This window comes from Camelus dromedarius, chromosome 10, assembly GCF_036321535.1.
Source record: "Camelus dromedarius isolate mCamDro1 chromosome 10, mCamDro1.pat, whole genome shotgun sequence".
In the NCBI taxonomy this organism is placed as follows: Eukaryota; Metazoa; Chordata; class Mammalia; order Artiodactyla; family Camelidae; genus Camelus; species Camelus dromedarius.
In genome coordinates this window covers 52,051,513-52,078,455 of record NC_087445.1, presented here as the reverse complement: position 1 = coordinate 52,078,455, position 26,943 = coordinate 52,051,513, and the positions used below count along the sequence as shown (strand labels likewise).

Below are 26,943 nucleotides of genomic sequence, written 5' to 3'. Positions count from 1 at the left end.
AATAATGATCTCATTTAATCTTCATTAAAACCCCATGAAATAGGTAGTCTAGACCTCATCTAGAGTAGATAAACTAGTCCTCTAGTTTATACTTGGAAAGACTGAGGGTCGGGGTCTGTGTGAGTTGCTCACAGTCACACAGCTAATAAGAATAGTAGCAGAGATTCACATGCAGGCACACAATTCCAGAACCACCACCTCTATTGTCAAGATACTGATTACTGCCTTACAACTCCCTCTCCTTCCTCCAACACCCCTCTAGTCCAACTGCCATGTTGCCTACGGCCTGTGCTCAGCCTGGCCCCCCGCTCCACAGAAAGTTGATGTGGTGACTGCCCCAGCCTTGGTCCACTGAACTCAACAGTGTAGCCCTCAAGTCTCACAGAAAGAGTGTTTCAGGCATCTCTTTTTGTTCTGTAGCCCAACCAAGAACTGGTACAAACACAGCTGCAAATCACTCAGCAGTCCCGCAGTCTCAGGCAGTTTGCACTTAGCTGCTGGCAAACTTGCCGTCATGAAGCTGCTAGCTGAGTGTGTTCTTCACGTGACAGTCTTTTGGCATATACCCAAATCAAACCTTATAAAAATATAAACCTACTGTAACCTAGTTCAAAGGCCGACTTATCCAAGTTGTTTTGCATCATTCAGTAATTCATTTTTTGGATGTTTATTGTGCCCTGGGCATTGGGCTGGCTGACGAAGACAGAAAGATACAAAGCAGATTCTGATCTCACAGAGCTCAGTCTAGTGGGGAGACAAACTGGCAAAACAATGTGACATGTACTCTGATAAAGAAAAGCACATCAGTGCTGTAGGAATAAAGAAGACACTGTGTGTGTGTGTGTGTGTGTGTGTGCAGTGGAGAAACTGAGTGGAGGGTAATAGGCATCCCACATAAAAGAAACAGCACGTGCAAAGTTCCAGAGTTGGGAGACTATGGCAATCAAGGAACTTAGGAACATCAAATAGTTCAACATGACAGAAACATAAAGCACAAGGTGGGTAGCAAGCGACGTAAGGACCAGAAAGAGAAAAGCAGAGGCAAGATCACTGTGCTAAATTGGATTTGTATCCCAAAGACCATAGGAACCATTAAAGGGTTTTAAGCTGAAAAGGGAGATGTGAAAAGACCACACTCCTCACCACTAGGCTGTTATTTACATGCAATTTGTTTGTAGGCAGTGAGCAAATGAAGTTAACTGTTTGACTTCCTGGAATGACTTGGCCATAACGTCATTTAACCAGGACACATGGACTTATAGACAGACAGACAGACAGACAGACATAAACACACATGACCTAGATTCCAAAGAGAATGTCAGTCTTGTTTTTCCTAGAAATAGAAAGAAAATGTAGGAGAAGAAAGAAAAATTGACTTCTCAACTTCTTTATTTGCAAATAATAAAAGTTGCTATTTTGAGCATTTACTTAGATGCCAGGCACTGTGCTGAATGTTTTGTATATATTGATTCACTTCATCCTCAATACAATCCTATAATGTAGTTATTATCTTACAGACAAAGAAACTGAAACAGAGAGAGCTGAAGTAACTTGCTACGTGGCAGGGCCACACTCATCCAAGTCTGACTACATAAGAAGTATGTTTAGCACGGTGAGTGCATGGACTCACAGGAAGCACTCCACAAATGCATAAACAGGTTGGGTGAGCAAGGGGAAATCTAAAATCCTTTTGGTTCAATTCTGCTCTAGAACAAAGTGCTGTGGGAACTCTCAATGAACAGGGGAATAAACCACAGTCCTAATCTAGGGCTTGGCAAAGGGATCCTAGTCAAATTAGAACTATCAAGGATACGTCTTCAGGAAGACTTCAAAAAGACACAAAGTGTTTTCATTTATTATCTCCTTGATGACAAGCACTCTATCATCCAGGTTTCCACTTAGGGTGAAAGAAAGAACAGTGGAGTCTGATTCTCACATTTTGATTCTGCTACTACACTGAGTGACTCTGGGGCCTTTCCTCATTTCTAAGATAAGGACATGGTTTGAGGTCCCTTTTCAGCTTCATATCCTAGCTCTCAATTCATTCCACTCTGTAGATTTCAGTAACCTGAAATCCTCAGAGCATATCATTATTTTAATGTGAATACACTATGGTTCCAATTTTATCTATAATTTCCCTCAGGAAAAAAAGGCTAAATCTACAGTAAGAGAAGCCCAAGCTATCATGGGTTGCCTTGAATAGAGGTATTAGTTTCAGAATTCATTATAATTCCTTTTGCTATCACCACAAAAGAAACTTACGTGCATACATTTTAGGATAATCTAAATTTGAAGAGTTATTTCAACATATGAGGAAAGGTTGTTCCCATTCAGAGTGTTAAAAAAAAGGAATGTTTGAATTCACACACTGATCCAATAAAATAGACTTCCGTAGGTGTGTCAGCAGAAGTACGCAGCTGAATTAATTAACTTAATCATGGAAACCTTTACTGAATACTGTGTGCCAGGCCGTCTGCTGGATACTAGGGATTCGACTGTTAAAACACTGTCCTTTCCATGTCCCAGTTTTAGTCATTGCAAAGTGTGCCCTAAGTAGGACCTTAATATCTAGTGTTGGAAGGAGACCAAACTTGGGCAGAAATCCCCAGAAGGTATATCTCAGTGTATCTTTGTGGTGGGATAATTGCAGATCTAAGAAAATTGTAAGTTATTTCAGTGCCAGGGGTTTCTATTGTGTAAACCCAATCCAACATATACACAACCCACCAATTTTCTACTTACTCTCTGTGCAGCTGTCTTATGTCAGTCAGGTAGGCTCTGTGATTAGAACTAGTCAAAACTCTCCAGACCCCCTGGTACTTGGGTTTCTCAGTCAACTGACAGACCTCAAGAAAAACATTAAGGACCAAAATTTAAAGACATTTCACACCACAAATGACTATAGAAACAGATGAGAGCAGCATATGGCTCCCTTCTGAGCATCACCACCTGACTAGGTCTAAAAGAAAGTGGGTGATCACTCACTTGTTGTTCAGAATCTTCCCACGAATCCCCAATCACACTGACCACTCAAGTGGCAGGCCCATAATACTATGGGCACATAGCCCCTACCCTTGAAGAACAAGGATGCCTGTGATCTGGACAGAGAATAAGAAAAAGCCAAGGAATTGCAGTGGAAATTCATGCAAAGAATGCAATTGCTAGCAGAAACAGCTGAACACCTTTGACAGTGATCCTTGTAGGTAAGAAGGTAAGAGCCAAGCCATGCAGTTAAGACATATGCCTTCGAGCACCTCAACCCTGCTTTTGTTCCAAATTGCCAAGACAATTTCCAAGGTAACAACTAAAGGAAAAAGAATAAGAGACCAAGATGCTACAAGACCTGAAATGTTTAAAAACAGAGAGAGACCTTAGTACTCCCACAATTATCTTTAAAATTGGCATTCATAGGCATTACTTTAGAAAAATTCTCTTTTAAAAATTTTCTTATGGATCTAGAGCAGTGATTCTCAACTTTCTGGGGACTTGTTAAGTTTCAAAATTCCTTGAAGAAACTTTGATCCTTTAGGGACCCTTTAATGTTCTGGAAAAAAGCTATGAATGACGTATACACAAAATAAACAAAATTGGGTATACAATTTGCGGGTATCCTTGAAGCCCATTCATTGACCTCTTCTGTAATGAGAAACTGGAATGCCCCCAAATCACCACTGGTTTTGGTCCTTATCTGAAAAGGACTTTAAGAGCGCCTCCTGTGTTGCCTGGATCTCAAGCTGGTTCGCACTGGGGGCTCCCTTCTCTTTCCAGCTAGAGGAACTTCCCCTAAATCCAGCTTCCCATGGGAATAGTTAGTGGTTTTTTCTACAACATACCATAGGCTCCATGGTCCCCTGATGCTGGGAGGCTGGCTTTCCTAGCCAAGCGTCATAAACAGTTAATATCCAAACCTAAACCACCGGCTGCCCAAGTAGTCTGTTTGCCCTCCAACCAACAAACTTATGCTCACACTTACCCTTTAAGAAGAGAACAGCAAAAGGAAAGCGTCCTATCAGTGTGTGCAAATGCACTGTGTGTCCAGGAGCAGGCCAGACCCCCTCATGGCTCGGTGTGTGTGTGTTGGGTAGGGGGTGCAGGGATCGAGGGACTCATGACCTCTTTGATGACAATGTGAGATTCCCCAGTTAGACTCACTTCTTAGCCCGTTATCACATGACTGTGGAATTCACGGCAAGTCCTGCTGATTACAGGCGGTAACCACGAAAGGACACGGAATTTGCTCTTATCCCCATCTTCTAGGACAGGCAGTGATCAAGAAGGGATCCATTTCATATAACTCCTCACCAGAGATATAGAAGACCTCCGGTTTGCTGGTTACTATGCAACTTAAATTCAAGAACTCTCAAACTAAAGTGCCAGGTGGCCTGACACTCCCTGGAAAACAAATCACAATCTGTTACCCCCAGAGCAAACTATGAAAGAGAACTAAACAGTCAAAAAACCATCATCTTTTAGGCATAATGTCTCCCCAGAACAGACTCCGTAAAACAACTGGGAGAAAAGTGCGTCAATTAATCAGAGAAATAAATACTTTAAACACAACTAGCCTCTTAATCTAAGTAGATTATTTCTGTACGAGAGAATTCAATTCTAAAACAGCAGGTATAAAAACAAGTAATAATGACAAATAGAAAATTTCCAAAGAAAAACATGAACACAAAAGCCAAATGAATCCTGCTTTAATTGAAGCTTGTGGCGTAGAAAGCCCTACAGAAACATTACAGAGAATCCTCTGGAAAACAGGATTCACAACAACCCCTGTGGAGAGGTGGATGAGATTAATTCATAGCTCACCAAGGCCTCCCTCTATCGAGTTCCCCAAGTACCCAGAAGATCTCTTCCCCATCTCAGTCCTGTGCCCCATCCTCTTCAATCTTGATTTCATTATAAGATAAAATGGGCTATAGTATTCGAAATTATTCTGGCCTCAAGAAATTGAAAGACATCAATGGCAGAACATTCAAAACTTAAATAACTTTTAACAAGAAAGCCAGCTGACCTTAACAAGTTACTCTGCTAGTGAGTAGGAAATGGACTGAATCATCCTGGACATAAATTTCATTAAGGCTTCAAACCATCCAGAAAAAAATAGCACAATGATACCATTTTATAATCCAAGTTTACAAAAAGTTTACCACCCCAGTCAGGTACTGTTTGTGCCCGTAGGTAGCTTATTTCTAAAAGATCACCACCCCTGGCAAAGAGCCAAGCGTCTCTACTCTTCTTTGTTCCGTGTCAAAAATACCAGTCTGACTTCTTCAGGAAGAATGGACAGTCCAAGATTATATGGTGAGCCTGAAGATGCTAAAAAGTCTAGAAGCAGGAAATGAACAAAGCTGGCAGGGAAGACAAATAAAAAACTGTTTCTAATTCATTCTAAAACCCAAGACTTGCACTGCCAGTCCTTCCCCTGAAGTCATCTAGGTATTAGAGAACTTGGATATAAAGTCTGTGAAGGAAAGGGAGTTGACAAACTGCCCTGTAGGTGACAGTCAAGGAGAGAAGAGGTAGAGGTTTGGTGGTTAATGACTAAGTGCCTGTCTAGCCAGCCCCTCTTCTCCTGGCTTGGATCAACCGATATAGATGCGATGGAAATCATTGGCACCAAAAGCAGCGTTACACTTGGGACATTTGCGCTGGCGAGTGTCATAGCGGGTCTTCACACACTCAAAGCAGAAAACATGAAAACACTTGGTAAGTACAGCGTCCTTTTTACGCATGTTGCAACACGGACAGGTGAGGCGTGCCTAGAACAAAAAGAAATCAGAGTCAGCACAACCATAAAGGTTTAGACCCAAATGGCTCCTGTATATAAGCAAACAACAAGAAAACCCTCTAAGCACTAAAACAATAGCACCATTTCCCCCCGTATCCTCCCCAAATAAACCATTCTCCGGTTACCTTCATGTAAAGAAGTTCAGTGTTTATTCTCCTAATCTGTTAGCAGGTCACTTTAGGCTTAAACAAAAAAACACACACACAGATCAGAGAGGGAACTTTTCTAACCTTGTAATCCTTAATCTCCTCCATCAGAATCTCATCACATTTGGGTACATTGTCTGGTTTCTTTGTGGTCTCCAGCTTCCTTCGAAGTCTAGAGATGTCCTCCTGTGGTGGGAGAGCATACGCATTAGGCACTCTCCCCTAGACCTGGCATTTTTGAGAAAAATTCATTGCTCCAACCCCAACTTTCAGTTGTAGAAAAAAGCAACTTTCTGTCCTTTCCTGTCCAATTATCTTTTAGGAATGCAGAGAATTGCAAATAGCAGGTATTGGTTTCAGAATGAGCAACCACAATCATATCACCAAACCTGAGCTGCATCTAACTATCGTCAATTCAGTTCAGTAAAAGTATAGTCTAAGAGTCTAGAGGAATTGACTTAAAAAAAAAAAAAGAAAAAAGATGAAAACTTGATAGGCCACTTTATTTTAAAGTAATTAGTTTTAAGCTAAAGACAGATTGGATTAAAATTTACAGAATTATAGATAAGGATAGGAAGGTATTGAAAGAAACAGTTGGCATGCAAAAAGCAGAAAAATTTTTAAATTTTTAAAAAAGCAGAAAAATTATAGAACTTTCAAATCCTCTAGTGTTTTTATGCTGCTACTTCTTTACAAATTTACTAATTCGTTCATTTATTAAGTATTTACTTTGTGCCCATTAGGTGCTAGGCACCATGACAGGCTTTAGGGACACGGCAGTGAAGAAAACAGATTCCATCTCTTCATTCAAGGAATTTACGGTTGAGTAGGAAATGACATAGGACAGACCAATGACTCTTATAGCACAGGTCACGTCAGAGCTCAGAAGCACCTGAAGGGCAAAAAATGTAAAGAAAAAACAATTGATCATACCTGGGCTCGTTTGAAATTGAACATGTCTTTTTCTTTGGTGACACTGTTCTCCACGATCTCATCCTGAAAATCATGTAGCTTCTTCTGAGCCAACTCCAACTGTGCTTTGAGGTCATCTGCAAGCTGGGCTGCCTCCATTGCCTGTAAGGGATTTACGAATAACACTATCTCATCACCACTTATTTCCAGTGAGGCAAAACACTAACCCAAATCCAAGCATAAAGTGAACCCATAACTTCATCAGTGTTTTATGTACCTGTTTGTCTGAAGACTAACCGTCACCACAGACTACAGGGTAATCAATCATACCTTGCGTTTATTCATCTCTAAGGCTTGAGTCCTAAGACCCAGCTCCTTCTCCCCTGTGCCAATGTTGCTTTGTAACAGATGCTCCTTCTCTTCCAGTTTCCTCACTACTTGTAACTGGGCATCAACCTTTCAAAAAGAAAATCACATTTTAATACAAACAGGAAGGAAGAAAACAAAACAAAATTGACTAGGCTCTGTCAATCCACAGGCGCATAAAAGAAAATATGTTAGAAATCTCAGACTATTACTGATTTTACTCAAGAACCCTTCAAAATCCATGCAAGACGACCAGAATTAAAAGCTTCACTTTTAAAATGAAAAATATTGCTGATGATTTAAATAAGATTCTGGGGTACCACTGAAAAGATTCTTCTCCAAACTGCCAGAAATGGAGGAAATTATATTTATGGATATTTATCTTCTCCAGCCATACAAATCCCTGAACCATAGCAATTCATACCAGAACATGTAAATTATAGCTCAAACAAGTGGGCCTCTTTCAGAATGGCCAGTGTTTCTAAAGTAGCCTTTTTCTTGTAATTCATGTACAAAGTAGAATCAAACAATATTAAAGGCTAATAAGTCACGTCGCACACTCACAAACTCCCATACCAACATCCAGAGGTACTCAGGTAACCATTTTTCTCATAAAGCCTTCCAGAAACTTTTTTAAGATACACAGCACATGCACACAAAGACATACATACACATTTTTAACACAAACGGGATAAACAGAACATATCCTTTAACGAATATTTTAGAAATTTTCCACATTAGCAGATCCATATTTGTTTAAACAGCTGCACTGTACTCCTTTGTAGGGATGTATAATTTATTTACCTGTACCCTCATCATGTACATTTAGTTTTCAAGGTTTTTCCCTATTACCAAAAAAAAAAACCAAAAAAAAAAAGCCACAATAATCATTCTTTTACTTGTATCTTCAAATAAAAAGCAACCTACATCAACAGAATTTTGGAAAGCTTTTACTCATTGTAGTTACCTGAGTCTTCAGAGTCAAAACCTGGTCTGCCAGCTCCTCCTTCTCTTCTTTCAGCAACTTATGGATCTGATTGGACTTGATACGTTCTGACATGAGCTTGAAATTTGCATCATCCTTCTCCCGCAACTGCTGCATCAAACGGATATTTTGCTCTTGCATGTCCTCAAAGGCCTGACCTGTGACGTCCATCTCAGAGAGGAGAGCTTCTTCCTCCTAAAATAAGAAAGAGGAACCTCCTTTTTAATAGAATCTTCAAACTCCAAAGAAATGAGCACAGGAAGATTAAACCCTCTCACTGTTTATAAGAAATAAATTAACCTAGTGACAGAGATTCAGTCTTCAGGAGCTTAGTTATAGCTCGAGGTTAGCCCTAGGAATACAGGAGAAGCTTTATTTAATCTGAAGCCACTGGCACTGACTGTTGGTCTGAGGCTCATTAGCTGATCTGCACTTGAAGTCAGCTAAGGCAGACAAAAACTTAACATACCAGAATCTAGCAACCTGATCAAGTAGGAGTTGGTTAAGAGAATTTTTGTCATAAAACCTCACATTTTTTCATACTTTTGCACAATTACAATACTCAATTTAATCTACAGACTTTCCAACAGTACAGCAAATATCTAGTTTCATAACAATTTGATAACTGAGAAACAGTATCTAAAAATAGTTTTAATTTACGATTGTCTTATAAGTTAGACTTGAGCATCTTTTCACATGTTTAAGATCCATTTGTATTTTCTGTGAACTATTCCTATCTTTTGTCTGTTCTTCTATTAGGCTGTTGAGTTTCCTTCCCTATCATTTTTTGGGAGTTTTTTTTTTTTTTAAAGAAAGATAAGCTCTTTTGTGGTAAGAGTTGGAAATACTTTTTTCCTGTTTGTCATTTATCTTTTGCTTTGCTGCCATGTAGAAGTTTTGTGATTTTTTTCAGAAGTTAAAATTGTGAACCATTTCTTTCATGTTTTTCAGGCTTTTATTAACAGTAAGAAAGTTCTTCTCCACTCCAAATTTATAAAAGAACTTACCTGTTTCTTCTGGCTCTTTTATGGACTCATTCCTTTAACCTTCTATGTTCCAGTTGGAAACTGTTCAAGTATATATCCAACTTTTTTCCAATATTATTTTGTTTATTTTTGCCCCACCACATTTAGTACTTTTTCTTTTACCCACTGATTTAAAACTGTATCTTTAGTACATTTTAAATACCCGTATGTACTCTGGTCTACTTTTAGACTTTCCATTCAGTCCTGTTAGTCCCAAGCCATTTTACCTACTGAAACCTTACGTTTCAACATCTGATAGAGACAGGAACTACCATCCCTCAACTGCTCTTCTTTTTCAATTTTCCTGGCCATTTTTTGTTTACTTTTCCATAATGTACTTCAAAATCAGTTTGTCTGGTACCAAACAAAAATAAACCAAATAAACAAAAAAAAATTAATATTTTTAGTAGGATCACATTAAATTTACACATGAACTTAGGGAGAATTAACATTTTTAAGATAAGTGAGTGGTCCTACATAAGAACACAGCGTGTCTTTCCACTTGTACTAGAGCCGAGAGTAGTACATTTTCCTGGTAATTATTAAAGAGAAAGAGAGGAGTGAGTGCAAGAGAGAGAAGTAGCAAAGATTTAAGAAAAGCTAAAACCCCACTTTTTATGAACGGAATGTATATAATTCTAATAAAGGTCCTCTTTTCAAGGTATTTAATGATCAAGTCACCATTAAAATTACTTCATTTCTTTGTCATTTTGCTATTTCTTAGAAACAGGGAAGGTGTTCCTCACAATGAACATATATGTTCAACCATTTTTGGTATCTTTACTATAGAATGTTAATAAAAATCACTAGGACTTAAAAATTAAAAAAACTGCATCTTTATTAAGAGAAGAGAGAAAGTCTCTATAGTTCTATTAATTTGTAGCTATTTAAGGGACACATTTTTCTTAATTTCATATACTTGTAATCATAAAGTACATAAAATTTGATATCTTTTTCTAAAATTACATATTCATTACATCCCCTGATTCCAGATTAGCAGAGAAAGGATAGATACTGCCATAAACAATGTCTGAACAACTGGCTGTCCATTTGAAAATAAAAGTAAATTTCCATCCTCACAAATACACAAAACAAAGTAACTAAAGGATGAAAGATTTCAATGTAAAAACAAACAAACATAAAGGAGAAAAAAATATTAACAACAGGAAAAAAGACTGGAATAATCAGGCAAATTTCACTGTCAATAACGTACTTGTCAAGTTACTTTTGCTTGAAAAGCTCATCAAATGAAGAAGAAAGTATGCCCACCTGCTTGGCCATGGCCAGCTTCTTCTGCAAGTATTCTATCTGCTCCTCTACTGCCCGGATCTTCCTCAAGGCATCCTCATCAGCCATTTTCTTGTTCTCTTTTTTCTCTTTATCCTCTAGATCCTTGAGTCTTTGCCTTAAATCTTCCAACTATTGGAAGAAAGGAATCACACAAAAACAAAAAGCTATAATACAATTTTAAAATTCAATTAATACTGTGCACAGATGGAGAGCCCATAACAAAAGAATCTTTACAGAATTATGAAAGGAGATAAATGATGCACTTGTCCAGCACAGCATACCCCTGCTTTAACATCACTCCACTCCAGCATTACAGCATGAGCAGCATTTTGGAGGAGTGCACCTGTACCTTTTTTAGAACAGTAGTTCTCACTCTTTTTTCCTAGGCCCCCAAATTTCAAAAGAATAAGACATTGTTCCCAAAAGTAATCCAAAAAAGAAAACCAGTATAACAGTGATTTATGTGGGGAATGGAGAAACAAAAAGTTTGAAAAGGCTACTCCTTTTCCCAGTAATTCTGATGTATCTTACCACCAAGTGGAGAAATCTCTATTACAGATGGTCTTTGAAAGGGAAGAAAATGTTGCTGAGTTTCAAACACTATCTTCAAAGATAAACTACAGCCTTAAGAAGTGTGAATACAAATCCCACAAATGAAGATTTTGACCAGACTGGATTACCTCTGCCTTGGACTTCTTCTCAGCGGCCATGAGCTGAACTTTGTCTCTCTGCTCCTTTGGGGCAGAGCGATACATGTCTAGCAGTAGTTTCATCTCCTTCTGGCTCTCCTGCGCCTTCCTATGATGAGGATGGTAAGAGGGAATGGTGTAATGAGAAAACAAAGGGCGTCAGCACAAGGGAATTCTGAATTGAGCAAAATATTTTACAAGAGTTCTATTTTACACTTTGTATCACACATCTAAAAGACAAAACTTTTGCACAGACTGTCAAGAGACCTGGATATATTCAGAAAGTATAGAAAAGTTGTATAAAGGAGTCACTTCTCCCTTTAGACCAAGTTCTCCAACATAAAGTTATAAAGAAACACTTCTGGCACTTCTTAAATAGGCAAAGTTCTGGGGCTCCACTCTTAGAAACTGAGATTAAGTACATCTGGGATGGGGTCCAGGAATGTGTTTTAAACAAGTCACCCAGATGATTCTGATACCACACTTGAAAAAAAAAAACTTGCCTTAAAGAGATCAAGAGGCACACAGGGAAAAAGGGAGGAAATTCGAAGTTTAACAGACTGCTAATCCTAGATTTGACAGCTGAGTGGTTAACCATCAGCTAAAGACTAAAATTTTATCTCTTACTAAATTTTCTAACTTTTCTTAACTATACTTTTATATGCCAAAGAAGTTTAAACATTTTGAATACAGTGGTCCCTCAAACCCAAACATGAATAAAGGCTCAACCATGACCAATGGGGAGAAAGAAGTAACAGGTTCCACCAGAGAAGTTACTGGTTATGCAGGAGGAGAAGGGGTGATGTGTAAGGTTACAACAGTGTTTCATTGACTTAAAGGTCTGTCTTATTGTCTCAATGCCTGTAGCAGTAAACCTTCTAGGAATCTCTTAAAATGATCCTATATATACACAAACCACTTAACTGTCAAACAGATGATCAATATTGTTCAAGTTAGAGTGATACACACTCCATCTACTATAATTTTTTTACCCTACCCGACCCCTACCTACTATAATTTAAAATACAATTTATGTCAACAATCTACCCAAACCTAATAAACAGCCGTAGGTAATTTCCAGTAATTCTCATGAGTGTTACTTCAATCATCACACCCCTTAATTCGAAAATGTGAAGGATAAGGCTACGAGCACAGGGTTTACTGAGACCTGACCACTGAGCCAGACTATATGACAGCCATGCACGCCACTGGGCTGTACACCTGATCAAGAACTGAGACAACATTAACTGTACCTTCAGTTACACTCAAAATATTACAATTATCAAATAAGACAAGCCATTATTCAAACATTTCATGCACGATGCCCTAACCTTAGCTTTTGAGTCAGAAACAGTGGCTGTAAACACTGCTCTTACTTGAGTTCAATCTTCAGTTGTTTGATAACTTCTGCTTCCTTTTTCCTTCCATCATCATGTTTCCCTTTCTCTTTATCCTTAGCAGAATCTCTCTCTTTTTCTGACTCTTTTAGTTTCTGCTTCTCTCGTTCTCTCTCCTTTTCCTTCTCCCGCTCTCTTTCTCGCTCCCTCTCTTTTTCCCTCCTTTCTCGTTCTCGCTCTTCCTCATCCCGTTTGGACTTCATTTCGTTGACTTCCTCCTGAGATGCCTTCAAAGGGGTGGGCTGGGCGGGTAAGTCCTCGGGGTCCTGTTTTAGCTCTGCAGGCTCGTCCTTCGGGTCCTCAGTACTGGACTGAGACTGCAGGAGGGCACTGCCACTGCGCAGGCGTGTCTGGGAGGACAGACAAAGGAAAGACACACACACATCTATGGAGACCACACTGCTGTTCTCACCCCAAAACAGTTTTGCAAATGTAACAGCACATAACACTTATTCTGCTCCTTCTGGTTACCTTGTTCAGGTCAGACTGGGCTTCTCTCAGTTTCCGCTTATACCTGAGGACCTCCCCTTTGAGCTGGTGATTGTGATTCTGGAGGCTACTGATGAGGTGGCGCATCTCCCGATTTATGGGGCCTTAAATACAGCAACAGTGTTAGGAAGAACTGTGACAGAGGCAAAGGCACAGAGGGGAAAGTGCAGAACAGAGCAGGGACCTCTGAGAATAGGGAGAATCACCAAAGGAAGAGTCCTTCTCAGAAGTGGAAAACAAAACTGGCCAATCTGAGTTAAAAAACAAACACCCAGGCTGTGAACCAAAGTGAACGGCAGGATTTGATGTAGGGTCTTGAGGACTTCTGAGCCCAGTTAGTACTAACAAATCCTGGTGACCATGTCGTGTCTTTCAAGGAAGGCGTGTGCAGCCGACAGCTGCAGGGTAGAGCCAGAGCAACTGTACCTGCTTGTTCATTGGCAGCCAGGGTCTGCTCAAATTCTATCCTCAGCATTTCATACTCCTTGCGGACCTGGGCCAGCGTATCTTCTAGCTGGATCACTTCAGTCCGCAGCTTCTTATGGAGGCTAACCTCATCTCGCTACACACAGAAAAAGAAAACAATCAAAAATTCTTATCAAAATGTGGAAATATCATCATATTCTATTATTATGTTTTGTAGATTTGATCTATAAGGATCTAAGAAGAAAAACAGAAAATACCAAGAAAAGAGGGATTACTCTGAAAAGTTCTAATTCAGTCAATACTTAGTGAGCACCATATAGCTACAAAACACTGATCTGGGAAATGGCAGGATACTGAAGAAATAAAGGAAATGGTCCCTAATTCTGAGAAAGTTATAATTTAGTTGGAGAACTAAATAATAAAACAGCATATAAAAATATGTAAAGTTAGATATATTAAATTAAATTCATTTGACAAATATATAGTAAAGGACCAACTACTATAAACATAACCTTCAGGGCTAAGTAAAATACAACAGTCAACACATGAATGAAAGTTTCTGCCTTACAAAAATTACTTACATATGCCAGCATACGCCATAACGGCTGGTAAGGAGTGAAGCAGCTTCTATACACTATCTCCCCCATACACGTAAGGCTCCGGCCGTACTCAAGTGTTATTATATCTGCTGTTCTCACTGCTGGAATACCCTTCTCCTACTTTTATCTACCAGTAAACCTGTATTTATCCTTAAGATTCATAATTTACTTTGGCAAGAGGAGTAAGGACAGTCCCACAGCCAAACCAGATGCTCTCTCCTTTATTACTGCATCCTGTGCACACGCCTCTATTGTACCACACTACATTCTAAGGGATACCAATCTCCCCACTAGCCTGTAAGATCCTGGACGGCAGGATGCCCACTATCTAGCAGAGTAAAGACTTACGGCTACTCTATAAAATGTTTGCTGAATGAATAAAAGATTGAGCATAAGAGAGTAAAATTATAAAATTTACAAGGGAGAAAGCTTATGCACAGAAGGCAAAGCTAGGCTGTCACCTCAATGAGCTCAACTTGGCGCTGGTGGGTCCCTCTGGTGCCATGAAGCAGGGTCCGAGCCTCATCCAAGTGTGCTTTCAACTGGAGGCTCTCGTTGTACAAGACAGAGAACTGTGACTGCATGCAGCGGTATTCCGGGGTCTCCTTGACCACTTCCTCCACAGCACTCCGCAACTCCACCTGAGGAGAGCCCAAAGAAAAGTCAGAAGTAGAATCTAGGATGCCAGCCATAAATAAAATCTTAAACTCCCTGATGTCCTGGGCAACTGAGACAAGATTTATGAAGTGTATATCTGCCTATTATTCTAGTTACATTAAATCTATCCCAAATTAAATTAGACCCTCCAAGAAATGGTACCTGGTAGCTGTATTCTTCTACCCAAGAATTGCTTTAATTGATACGTGTTTTATATCATGTGTCAACCTAGATCCTAGGACACTAGAAGAGCCCTATGAAATTTGTCAGGATGTTATTTTAAGGACATAGTTGAGGACCCCAAGTCACCAACTTGTTCTCTTTATTAACAGTCACAGAGAAAAATATTTTTGATATTGTATCAAAAATACTTATGCTTTTCCTAAGCAACTGTTTACTTTAATTGCCCAAACACTTGAACTGATTCAACTCAGGTTGTTTTGGTTTTGGTTTTTTACCTCCTTTCAGTTCAAACATCTTTATTCATATATTTACCTAGAAGCAAATCAAATTATAAAAGACTGGTGGCTGTGGTTCAAAGAGGGGTGGAAAGACTTTCAGACTCCATTTTCTTCCCCTCAAGAATCAAGGAGAGAAAATTCTAACGCGCAGGTATGAAAACCAACAGGATCACTGATCATGTTTCTTTCCCTGTTTTGGCAGCTAGAAACTGCAGAGCCAAATTCGGTGGCCCACATCTGGCAATTACTGACACTGGAGTGGCCTGTCTACTCCTGCAGACCTACTGTATGCACAGGCTTTTTGCTTGTATCTTGTACACAAGCCCCATTTTAAAAATCCATTTTGAATCCTTGCCCTAGTTTACCCTACTCCTCATTTTTCTCAATAATTCCTAAGTTAGAGCACTTTGATTCCATCAACGTATCTTTGTAGGTTGTTTTAATCCTTCTCAGAACAAGGCGTGGTACAAATATTAAATAAATATATAAGTAAATAGATATATCAACAAAACTTACTTTTTCTTTTCCCTCATAAATTATAATAGTTCACAATATGTATGTAAATTGATCAGCAAAAAGTTTCATTTACTGCCCCTCAGGGCCGGGTCTCCTACCTTCAACTTTTCATTTTGTGTAGTGACCTCCTCAAAGTCTTGCCGAAGTTTCTCCAGCTCACAGTGCCGGTTCTGAGCCAACTCTTTGTTCTCCTCAAGCTCTGCATTCATTTCTTCAAACTAGAGAAAAGGAGAAATAGCAAAATAAGGATAAAGAATTTTCAAATCATTCCCATTCCTAAGCTTCCATTTTTACTGATCCACTCTTCCAGCAAAACCCCACGCTGCAACCGGCGAACACAATCCCAAGTCCACAGCACAACACCTGACACCAGGTCAAAAAGGCGTCCCTGCGAGGTCGCCGACTCTACCTTCCGGGCGTTGATGGTGATTGTGCCGCCATAGAGACTGCTCCCCGCGCCATATACTTTGTAACCTTTTGAATTCACCTATGGAGAAAATGGAGAAGACAAAGATTCTTCAGTGAGAGGTCCTAAAATTTTAGTCTGATAATCAAAGTACTTTTAAAGGAGTCTGTTTTGTCCCCAGGTACTGCTGCCCAAGTCCACCTTTTCTGAGTAGACTCTTTAAAATGATTCTAGTCTCCAAACTATGAATAAAACAGCACTTGCCCGTTCCAGGACTTCTGCTAAGTGTCGGTTGAGCCGCTGTTCCCTCTTTCGGATTTTGTCGATATCCCACTGCAGGTCATCAATCATGGACTCCAGGACAGACACCCGTGACTCAGCTGTCTCCACTTTACTCTGCAACTTGGAGAACTACGTCCCAACGACAGGTGTTCAGAAAAATATAGCAAAAAAAAAAAAAAAAAAAAAGCAAGTTAGAAAAGGAAGGACTTACATGCCAAATCCCAAAAAATTAACCCTTGCTTATGTATCATTATGGAAAATATTTAAGTAAAAGTTACTTTACCCTCTTCCCAACACAAGAGTATAAAACTGAAATCACAGATTCTTTTAATAGCTGTGGATCAATCATAATCATGAAAACTGTAGAAGTCTGTAAGAACTCTCACAAGGAAAAGACTACTTAAGATTCAATAATTTTTCTACCTCTCAGAAACACCATTTCCCTAGATATAGACCACAAACCCATCAGAAAATATTTTTTAAGAGACAAAAGATAACATCCTTGATTTTACCATACAAATATTTTAGAGGATAAAAATTCAAATATGTATTTGGAAAAGACAGCTAACTTTACCCACAACTTTCCTTTCCCGCATTCTCACAAATGATAATCCAAAGAGTACGAAAAGAAAACTTCATCCTCTTTTTCAAGCTGAGTCCAGGGCAAACTAGAATTGGACGTTATAAAGATATAAAAACCTAGGCTGCACAGATAATGCCATTTAATACTTTGATTACAAAACTGTTCCATGTTCACATTAATCTATATATACCCTTTGTGTTGGTTGTAAAATGTAGCCCCAAAATTCCCTTGACAGTCCTCCCAAAAGAGGTGGGGTCACTGTCCCCTCCTCTTGAATCTGGGTCAACTGTAGTGATCCAGTGGAAATCAGGCTACATAACTTCAAGGCTATGTCTGAAAGGCCATGCAGGTTCTGCCTGGTGTTCTTGAAACACTCATTCTCTGGAAGAAGTCAGCTGCCATGTAAGAAGTCCAACTACCCTGAAACTGCCACATTGGAGAGGTGACTGCAGGCATCCCAGTGGATAAAAGGTAAGCTCCCAGCTGACAGGTAGCGTCCACAGCCAGCCATGAGAGCCAACTTAGACATCAGCCCAGCTGAGCTAAGCAGTGCGTCTCTCCAGCTTAGTAAAGCTAAGATTTGGGAAAGGGCTGGTGGAGGAAGACCTTTTCATCTTGGTAGCACCCAGTTTATGCCTTAAATATGACAGAAAGTTATACTTTTTTACTACACTCCAATTTATTTATATGCACTGCTATACCCTAACCCCTTTGAAGGTTCAAGAGAATCTGTATGAATTAATAAACTTCACAGAAGATTTCCATGCAACCAGCCCAGCAGGCACCTCAGCACTAGAGTGTAGGAAACAGTGCATAAAGAAGAAGGTGGGCATCCAAATCACTCTCTGGCTGTGTGCCCTCAGACCCATCACCAGTTTCTTTGATTCTGTTTCCTTAGATGGGAGTGATTTGACCATGAGAGATAATATTCATAAAGTGCTTAAGTGCTAGGCACTAAGTAAATGGTAACTATTAACTTACTAAGAAGCGTTAAGAGTTGAGTAGCCAAACTAAGGTAGGTCAAATTTTAGTACAATCTTATAAAGCTTATCATCACTTCATCTCAGTCATTTAATATATAAGTAAACAAACACACACCCAAATCTTGACATGGTGTGGTCATGCCACTATTTGTGTCCAAGTCTGGACTGGAAACCCACATGCCTCAAGTTTGTAAGTCATCATAAATGAATTAGTTCCTAGTGCTCCATTCCCAGATAAACTTCTGCCAACCCATTCCTCTGTAACACTGTGCACTGTCTTTTATATCTGGAGTAGTTTAATATTTGGGGATTGGGTGTGTTGTTTTGCAAAACTCCATGACAGTATTAATTCCCAAAGACTAAGATCCTAAGATGTCTATTTAAACAGAGGCAAGTCAAAGGGAAATATTCAGTTACTTCCCTTCCTTTAACCTTTCCTCGGACTTTGATTTCTCAGAGCTGGTTTTTTTAACTTGCCCTGCATGCTCTTTAATATGAAAATAGACTTTCTAGAGGAAGACGACCTTTGAAGCACTCAGTATTCTGAGTCATGTCTGCCACAGACCACTGGAAACCTCCATCTCTCCTTTCTGGTCAAGTACCTCCTGAGACATGGTGCGATGCTTCTCCTGAAGGAGGTCTGTCAGTTCCTGTAGCCTCATGTTCTCTTGTGCGAGGAAGGAATTCAGCTCCTGCACGGCTTCCTCCACTGTCAGGTTATCTGAGGAGAAGAACTGTACTTTAGTTTAGCATCTATAGTATCAAATTTTATAACTGTGACTCCTACCAAAGTGTTAACATGCTATTTCACTTTAATTACCTGAAAACTTCAAGAAGTCGGATGGTTTTTATTATTTTCACATGACAGATTAAGTACCAGACTTACTTAGAGAACTTAGTCCTTAGGGGACTTGTCTAAGGAAATGAGCCAACCTTGTACTTCTGCAGAGGTAGGCACAGAGGCAAGGTCACCTAACTCTCCTCCCTTTCTATAAAGTCAAAACGCCTTGAGAAAAGAAATAGGGAAGTTCTATAGTTTTATTCAGATAAGATACAATCACCAAAAAAACTGCATTTTAGAATTGTAGATAACACAGAGGTATCTTCAAATCAGGGTCAGATTCAATAGCAATTAAACCCTATTTTCTAAGGCTATCACAAATTCCTATTACTAAAGCATCTCTGTGTTGGGGGAGAGGGCAGAAAGCAACAACTTCCTTGCTCAAACAAGCACCTATAAAACCATGAAGAATAAAGATAAGAACGTAGAATTACTTATATTCTGGAATACTACCCAAGAGGCACTCTTAAGGCTCAAAAACCAAAACGTACACAACTATATACAAAGAAGGCAGTCAACCTATAGAACTTACCATACTAAATTCATACGTTTAAAATTAGAGTCACAAATACTATAGCCGAAATCCAAATGTTAATAAATGAAACCAGATACTCTCAGTACATATACTGCTGTTTAGAGACAGTTATCAGGAAGTAAAATTAGCATCACTCTGAGAAACATTATACAGGTTGTTCATATGGTGGTTTTCGATCAAGGCTGCCCATCAGAATCACTTGCGGAAACTTTAAAATTAGATACTTGCCTAGGATCCATCCTATACCTACTAAATAAGAATATCCATGGGCAGGGCCAAAAAAGAGTATGCTCCGAAAACTCTCAAAGTGATTCTGATTTATAACCCCAGTTAAGAATTAGAGGCTGAATTTTAGTCCTTTTAATAGCCCAAGATATTGAGAACAAGGCCTAGAATAAGAGTAAGGATTCAGTAAATATTTAGTGAATTAATAAGCAAGCTAATGAATGCAATTTTTTTGAATCAAGGACCAAATAAACATGAGGAAAGAAATGAACCACCAAAAGTTATAGCTGATGTTACAATTCATACTTTATACATCCTTATCTCTTAGAAAGTTCAGCTTATCGATGGCAATTGCCTTCTACATTATAAATAATAACTTACCAAAAATAAATAAGTAAACAGTAACTTACCAGTTTGTAACTTGTAATTAATGTGTTTTTTTATTTTTTAACTTAAACCCTATCTTAAAATGTATGCCATCAAAAAGAATAATTTTAAAGTACTGTTTAATACACTACTCATTTGTTTCTTTTTAAATACAGCAATTCTTTTACTTGATATTCATTTATAAAATCAAGTTTAACAATGATATAGCCTCTGCATAGGGTTTATTATCTGCGTATAGTATGCATATGGTATATTCATGTAGCCTATTACTAGTGTTTAATAATACCTTCTAACTATTCAAGTAGAGCCAAGGGAGAAAGAAATAAAACACAGCTCAGTTTATGTTAGGTGACAGGGGAGATTTATAGCCATTCATTCACCAATATGCAAGCACCCACTAGATACCCCAAGCAGTATCGGACACTGGAGAAACAAAGAAGAGTGGGTCAAGGCACTGTACCAAGAGACAGAGTTTAGCTGAGAACACACCAGTAGATGTAATATATGAACACAAAAGTTTGAGAGGACACAAAAATATCGTTCACAATGGCTGTCTTTGGATAGTGAGATGGGAAGACTTTTCGTAGTCTACTTTATGTGATTTCTGCTTTGTATATCTTAAAGCAAGTATTTGTTATCCAAATAATAAAATACAGAAATACACAAACACATTAATGAGATCTTTGCCCACAAAATTTTCACAAGTGCTTAACATGCCTCTTCTTTTAATTCTGTTGATAATTTAGCTCAAGTATCTTCAAAAACACAATTATAGAGTAAGAAAATCCTTCTTTGCCCAACCAATGGTTCAACCTCCATTATATTCAACATAGTTCTTTTAGAAATGAAAAGTTAAACATCTTAGTGACAATCAGAGAACTTAAGATATTGTAACTAGACCATGATTATTATTTAAAACATGAAATCAGGGCATTTAAGAAGATGCAACCTAGCTACACAAATACTTTACAAATGTAAGTTTCTGCATTAATACTGCACAATAACATAATTATTTCAAATAGATACTTTTCCATCCATATAATTTTTTGTTTTATCTCTTTAAACACAGATCTAACAATTCTAAAACCTGAGCCAACTCTTTTCAAAAATATTAGACAACAGAAAAACAAAAAACAAGAACGTATTAAAACTGACTCTCTGCAGTCAAAATTCAATATTTAATAAACAAAGAAAAAATTTTAAATATATAATTACAAAATTTAAAACATTTATTATCACTAATAAACCAATGGCCAATACTACACAAATATCCAGACATAGAGCTAATTCTTAATTAATTCTGCCACTTACACAAGTGTCAAAATTATTTTTTAAAAAGTGTCAAAGTTATAGAGCATCAGAATGGGTCTGCTAAAATCTTTTCTCAGCTTCTTATAGGACTGTCACATGGCTCAGAATGTGAAGCAAGCACTCGTAAAATATTAACATGCTATCGTAATGACATTACTGGTAATGTTGGAGATTAGGATTCCAAGAAATTTAATAAAAATTAATGTGTAAGGTTGCAAACTACAAACTAGCACACAAAGGTGAGTTCTTACTCCTTCCCCCTCTCCCAGGCTCCTCACCTCCACTGTTTAGCTTCCGTGATAAGAGCTCTACTTTTTCTTGCAGTTTATCATAGACGGTCACAATCTGGGACACAGCTCGGCGGGAGGACTCCACACGCTCCTGCAGCTGAGATTCCATCTCTTCACTGGAACTGCTGGCCAAAGTAGCAAGGAAAGAGAAAGCTGGCTCTTGCCCTTCCCCTGAGGACACAGGGGGAAAAAAGAAGCCCCTAAAATTATAAAACTGGAAATATCAAAATCCATTTTCTTCCCTCAAATGGAGAGCCTCAAAGCAAAAACTTTACTTCAAAAACCCAGAAAGCACGCAGCAGTAGATCCGCCACACTCACTCACCTCTCTCTCGGTCATCCTTCCGCTCCTGATTGCTGTCGGAGTCTGGTTCCGGCTCAGGCACAACAAGGGCTTTTCTTTCTGTGAGTAGGTCTCCCAAACCCTGCTCCAGATCGTAACGTTTAAGGATGATACGGATGTTTTCATCAAACTGGAGGAAGGGAGGTACAGTTATTAAAGTACAAAAGGACACAACTTTGGCAATAAAGAGAGTGCTAAGGAGAACTAAAATGCTTGGATAAAAACCTGAGTAAATAAACAAGCTGGCTACCTGACTCCAGTACCGGTTAACGATCAATAGTGAGGCATCATCGGTGGCCTGTCTTCGTTCCAGTTTCTCAATGTGCTCACGGAGTTCATCTTCGATGGCCTGCCGTTGATCGAGCATTTCTGCCAGTTTGCGATTTTTAGTTTGCAGTGTTCGAATGTCTAACTCCTCCTGCCCCAGGAAACCAATCTTATTAATCTCCATAAAGAAATTAGACGTATCAGCTGTTAAACTCAACAAGGGCTAATATGTGTATTAGTTATTTCCTATGAATACAGCTATTTATTTTTAAAAATCTTACAACAAATAACTGGGTAAGAAGAGCAGAAGAGATAAATAAAGGAAAGGATCTCTGATGATGGGAGAACAGAATGACACACACAAATATACTAGAACCCTGACCTCACCCAGCTCACTGTTCTAGTCACGTGCACCTCCACAAAATACAGAAAATACAGGCTCCACCATTCAGCCAGATCACCCCCTACCCCAATCAACAGTCATCTATCTCCTAAGCACTGACCTTCATTCATTCAAATCTTTGGCAACCCAGTCCTTCTGTATCCCAGTCCCTGTCAATACCCCTGGTGACTTCAATATACAGGGGGACATGTACACACGTGGACAAACCATCTGGTCCTCTAGCATCTACACTATCAGCATCTTGAATTCCTTAACTCCAATGATTATCTCCTTCACTGAGCTCCAGCCAGACATTTCAAAAGCCACATCTTAGACTTCTGTCATCATCTAGAATGTGTTGGTTAGTCTTGTCTCATCTCCTGATGTGAAATGTTGTGGTGCTCAGTGCCTTGTTCTCAGACTTCTTTATCTATGCTCATTCCTTAGGGGGAGCCTCTAGTCTCATGGATTTAAATACTGTCCACAAAATAATCGTACCTAAATGCACAGCTTTAGCCCAGACCTCTCCCCAGACTGAGATCACTGCATCCAACTATCTATTCACTCACAGGTCTAATAAATATCTCTAACTTATACATCCAATATCAAACTCATGATTCATCCTCTACATCTCCCAAAAATCTGCTCCTCTCATACTCCTCCCTAGCTCAATTAGTGAAAACTCCATACTTCCAAAATCCCAGAGTCATCTTGCCTCCTTTCTCTCATATACTTCATCCATTCCATGAGCAAATCTTGTCAACGCTGCCTCCACAGTGGACCAAGCCACCATGATCTCTCATCAAGATTACTTCAAGTCTCACGTGGCAGACACTTTTTGAGCCCCATGCCATGTCCTGTCAGTCTTCTGGACTTCAGCACAGCCTTGGTGGACAGCTCCTTTCACATCACCAGTGTTCTCACTTCAAGCACACACTGCAGTCTCTTAAAAGTTTTTTGTTTCACAACCTCAGCTGGTTCACTACACCAACCTCAAAGTGCACAGGAGGAGTTACCGCCTTCAAATGCAACCTTCAATCAACTGTGGCAGGACTCAGTGGATACCCAGCTCCACCACCGAGGGAGGGAGAATGAGAGGGCACAGAGGGAGAAGGAAGGAGGAAACAACTCTGCTAACTGAACTCTTGCTTATAACCCTTGCTCCCCTACAGTCTACACTCCAAACCTACATCAGAGAGTGTTACTCCCCTGCCTAAAAACTTTCAATGGCTCCTCACAGCCTTCTGGATAAAGTCCAAACTGGGATGTGCGTTCTGTGCTTCCCTTAGAGCATGTGGTTATCCCTAAGAAGAGCACATTCCCCACTCTACTATGACAGTCTGTTCCCTTGTCAGTGCCACCCTACAAACTGGAGTCCAGGGGCTGTTCTTAGTGTAAAGCATAGTGTCTGGCAAATAACGAATTCTCAACAAATATTTGTATTTACTGAATGAAGAAATGTCCATGGGATGCATGGTGTGAGGCAATGCCAAGACAAAATCACCTCCTGGCGATAGAAGGCTGCTGAATCCCAGACAACTTCAGAAATGACACTTCATCAACAATTTACCCTGAATGTTCCTATTATTGTCTCTGATTCTCAGCCTCAATTTTAAAAAGTAGATGTAGTTTTGTAAGCTATAAAAATGTAAAGCATATTTACACCATCTCCCCATGACTGAGTTCCAAATTATAGCCTCCAGATCTAGATACAGATTCCTGACCTACTATGGTGACCCTCTGATGTCTAGTGGACATCTAACATTACTATAATCCTTTGGCATAAAACCGTTGAATAAAATTGTCAACTCCACAAGAGCAAGGACAATATCTATTTCATTCACCATTATATTAACAATATCTACCCCAACAAAAATTTTTAATAGCTCACATATATTGAGTACTTACCATATTAAAGGTAACGTTTTAACCCTTAACAGGAGCTCTTTCATTTCATCCTCTTAACAACCCAATGAGGTAAGTACTACAATTACATTTTACAGTCAAGGAAACAAGAGGCATCATCTCTCTCAATGATTTTGCTACACTGCCTCTTGGTACCTGGTACCTGGCACCTGGCATGAAAAATCAATGTATAGCTTTCTACTGCTAAGTACCTATAATCAATACTGTATCAGGCACCAGACTCTTCAAAGAATATAAATATACCTTTAAAAATAAAGATCAAATGTCAATATATTTCTTCTTCAGGGCTAAGCATCACATCATTTCACCTACTTGTTGCTGTTTTACTTGCCTCTTCTTTTCAGATCAATTCCCCTCACTCTAGAAGGCTTCCACAAATTATTACTTTCAGGTTGCAACTGACAGAAGAAAAGCAGGCTCCAACAGCATTATTTCCACATACCGTTGAAGAGACACCCCCAAGCTTAATTGTTTCCACTGTGGTCCCTGAATCTTCAACAGCTGCTTTCTTCTCCGGAGGCACAGACGTGCCAGGCTCTCCAGCTGCTCTTTTATTTCCAATTCCTGACATCTTGGCACAAAATGATAGCTGTTTTCCTGGAAAGAAAAAAAAGACAGAAACTTAGGTAAGATATGCAAGGAGAGCAACAATAAAGAGAGTCCATCTATAATGTAAAAACAAGCAATTTTTCCAGCCAATCCTTTAACCTTGCTCCATTAATTCCATACTCAGCAACACGATCCTCAAGTTCCTCTTGGAAACAGAAAAGTAAATTGTGGAGTACAAGTCATGGCTGAATTTGCAGAACTACAAATTTCTAAATAGGTCGCTGCTAAGAAATAAGACAATGGGCAAAGGGTGAAGAAACCAAGAAAAATTCCAGGAATCCCATTTCATGAAATGCCAAAATCTGAAAAGTACAGTTTGATTAGAACACAAGTCAATTCTATAGTAAGGGGAGAATCAAAAGAGCTGAAAGAGACCTGGGAGACATCTACTTAATTATAAATACTGGACGTCATTCATCATCTCTGATCCTCAATTTCCTAAATGAGAAATGACAACAGTATATGCTTCCTATGCTCCTTATAAGGAATGAGTAAGTATGGAAAGAACTTTGCACAATGCCTGACATGAAGTATGCACTCAGAAATGCTAGCTCTCCTTTTTATATCTGCAGTTTCTTCCCTATTTTCAAACGCTCTCCCCGTGATTTTGTGCAACCCTAAGGAAGCTAGAGCTGGGTGTGAATCCCAGTTCTACCTCTCAGAAAGCGTGCTGCCTTTAAAGAGTGAGTTCTCCATAAGCACAATGGAAGCGAACAAATATTTTGTCTGCCCTACCTGCCTCCCAAGGAGGCGGAATGGCTGCTAAAACACTTCGCTACTTTAGGAAGCAGCCCTACCATCACCGAGACTACACACTACTCTATTTACCGACAGCAACCTGAGTGGGACCTCGCCTGGGGAGAAGAGCAGGACAAGGGCCTCAATCCGACTCGAGAGGGGCCTAGGACCCCAGCCTCTGGTGAGGCCAATTGCAGGCCTGGGAGAGGGAGGCCCCGGTGCGGGAGAGGGTGGGGACTCCCGATGGCCGCACAGTCCCTTCCCTCTGTTGGCCGAGATCTCACCTGAGTTCTAACTTGCGCCGGCCGGGAGCCGAACTCCCAGCAGTTATTCACCAAGGTCCGCGCAGCCCTGCCACCTTTCACCCCTGACCTGCAAGCGAAAACCCAGAAAACCCAGAGAAGCTTCCGGGAGGCGGAGCCACGGAGAGGAAGAAGGGAAAGAAAAAAGGAAGTCGCTTCAACCTGGCCCAGCCAACCACAAGACCGCCGGGCGGAAGTGACGGGCCGCGAGAGAGCCGCGCTCCCGGAAGTAAGCGCCGTCTCTCTAGCAACGCGTGGAGGGCGGAGCGGCGGCTAAGACCTCCTGGCGCGCGCAGCCTTGCTGACGCCGGAGGGAGCACCCCTGTTTTGTTTTGTTTTGTTTTGTTTTGTTTTGTTTTGTTTTGTTTTGTTTTGTTTTGTTTTGTTTTGTTTTTGCTTATTGGCCTTTGCTACTGCAACCTGGTTTTTCTACTGAGATAATGCGGCTGTTTATTTAAAGTGCCTGTTGTTCTGTTGCCTATTATTTATTCAATTGGTTCTACCGAGACTCGTTCTGACAGGATTGGCTGATGGTCCTGTCAGTCTCCAGGCAGGAAATAATGAGTTTCAGACACCTCTGGAAAATATTACTCTGAGCCCCTTCGTGCTGAAATGAAGAGTTCTGGAGAAAATCGGAGTTTCGGTAGGTTTCGGAGCTTGTAGGCTTTTCTCACGGAGAAATGTGTAACAGGGCTGTCTACACATTAGAATCACTTGGGGAGTTTTGATCCCTCTAGGGTAGGACCTGGGCATCACACTTACATTTCCCAAGCCGCCCCCAC

The 26,943-nt window shown here is 39.7% G+C and overlaps 1 protein-coding gene across 1 annotated transcript; it reads right to left on the bottom strand.

Moving 5' to 3' along the window:
* Positions 1–4,681: 4,681 nt before the first annotated feature.
* Positions 4,682–26,287, bottom strand: RNF20 (ring finger protein 20). The gene is made up of 20 exons (XM_010977439.3): positions 26,144–26,287; positions 24,955–25,109; positions 22,188–22,355; positions 21,920–22,067; positions 21,584–21,766; positions 18,609–18,727; positions 16,423–16,569; positions 16,162–16,239; positions 15,851–15,970; positions 14,580–14,759; positions 13,520–13,655; positions 13,076–13,197; positions 12,584–12,954; positions 11,199–11,316; positions 10,498–10,647; positions 8,186–8,398; positions 7,183–7,308; positions 6,874–7,014; positions 6,025–6,126; positions 4,682–5,765 (listed from the first exon to the last, which is right to left on the bottom strand). Exons 2-20 carry the CDS (start codon positions 25,081–25,083, stop codon positions 5,589–5,591), a joined length of 2,928 nt encoding a protein of 975 aa, XP_010975741.1. The 5' UTR covers positions 25,084–25,109; positions 26,144–26,287; the 3' UTR covers positions 4,682–5,588.
* Positions 26,288–26,943: the final 656 nt, after the last annotated feature.

What these genes read in the sequence shown, in the direction of transcription:
- RNF20 (XM_010977439.3), bottom strand. Translation starts at nt 25,083, where the DNA reads ATGTCAGGAATTGGAAATAAAAGAGCAGCTGGAGAGCCTGGCACGTCT. An exon ending in TTGGGGGTGTCTCTTCAACG is followed by an intron (nt 22,356 to 24,954) that starts GTATGTGGAAAT and finishes TTCCTGGGGCAG; the next exon opens with GAGGAGTTAGACATTCGAAC. An exon ending in ACGGAAGCTAAACAGTGGAG is followed by an intron (nt 18,728 to 21,583) that starts GTGAGGAGCCTG and finishes TCTTCTCCTCAG; the next exon opens with ATAACCTGACAGTGGAGGAA.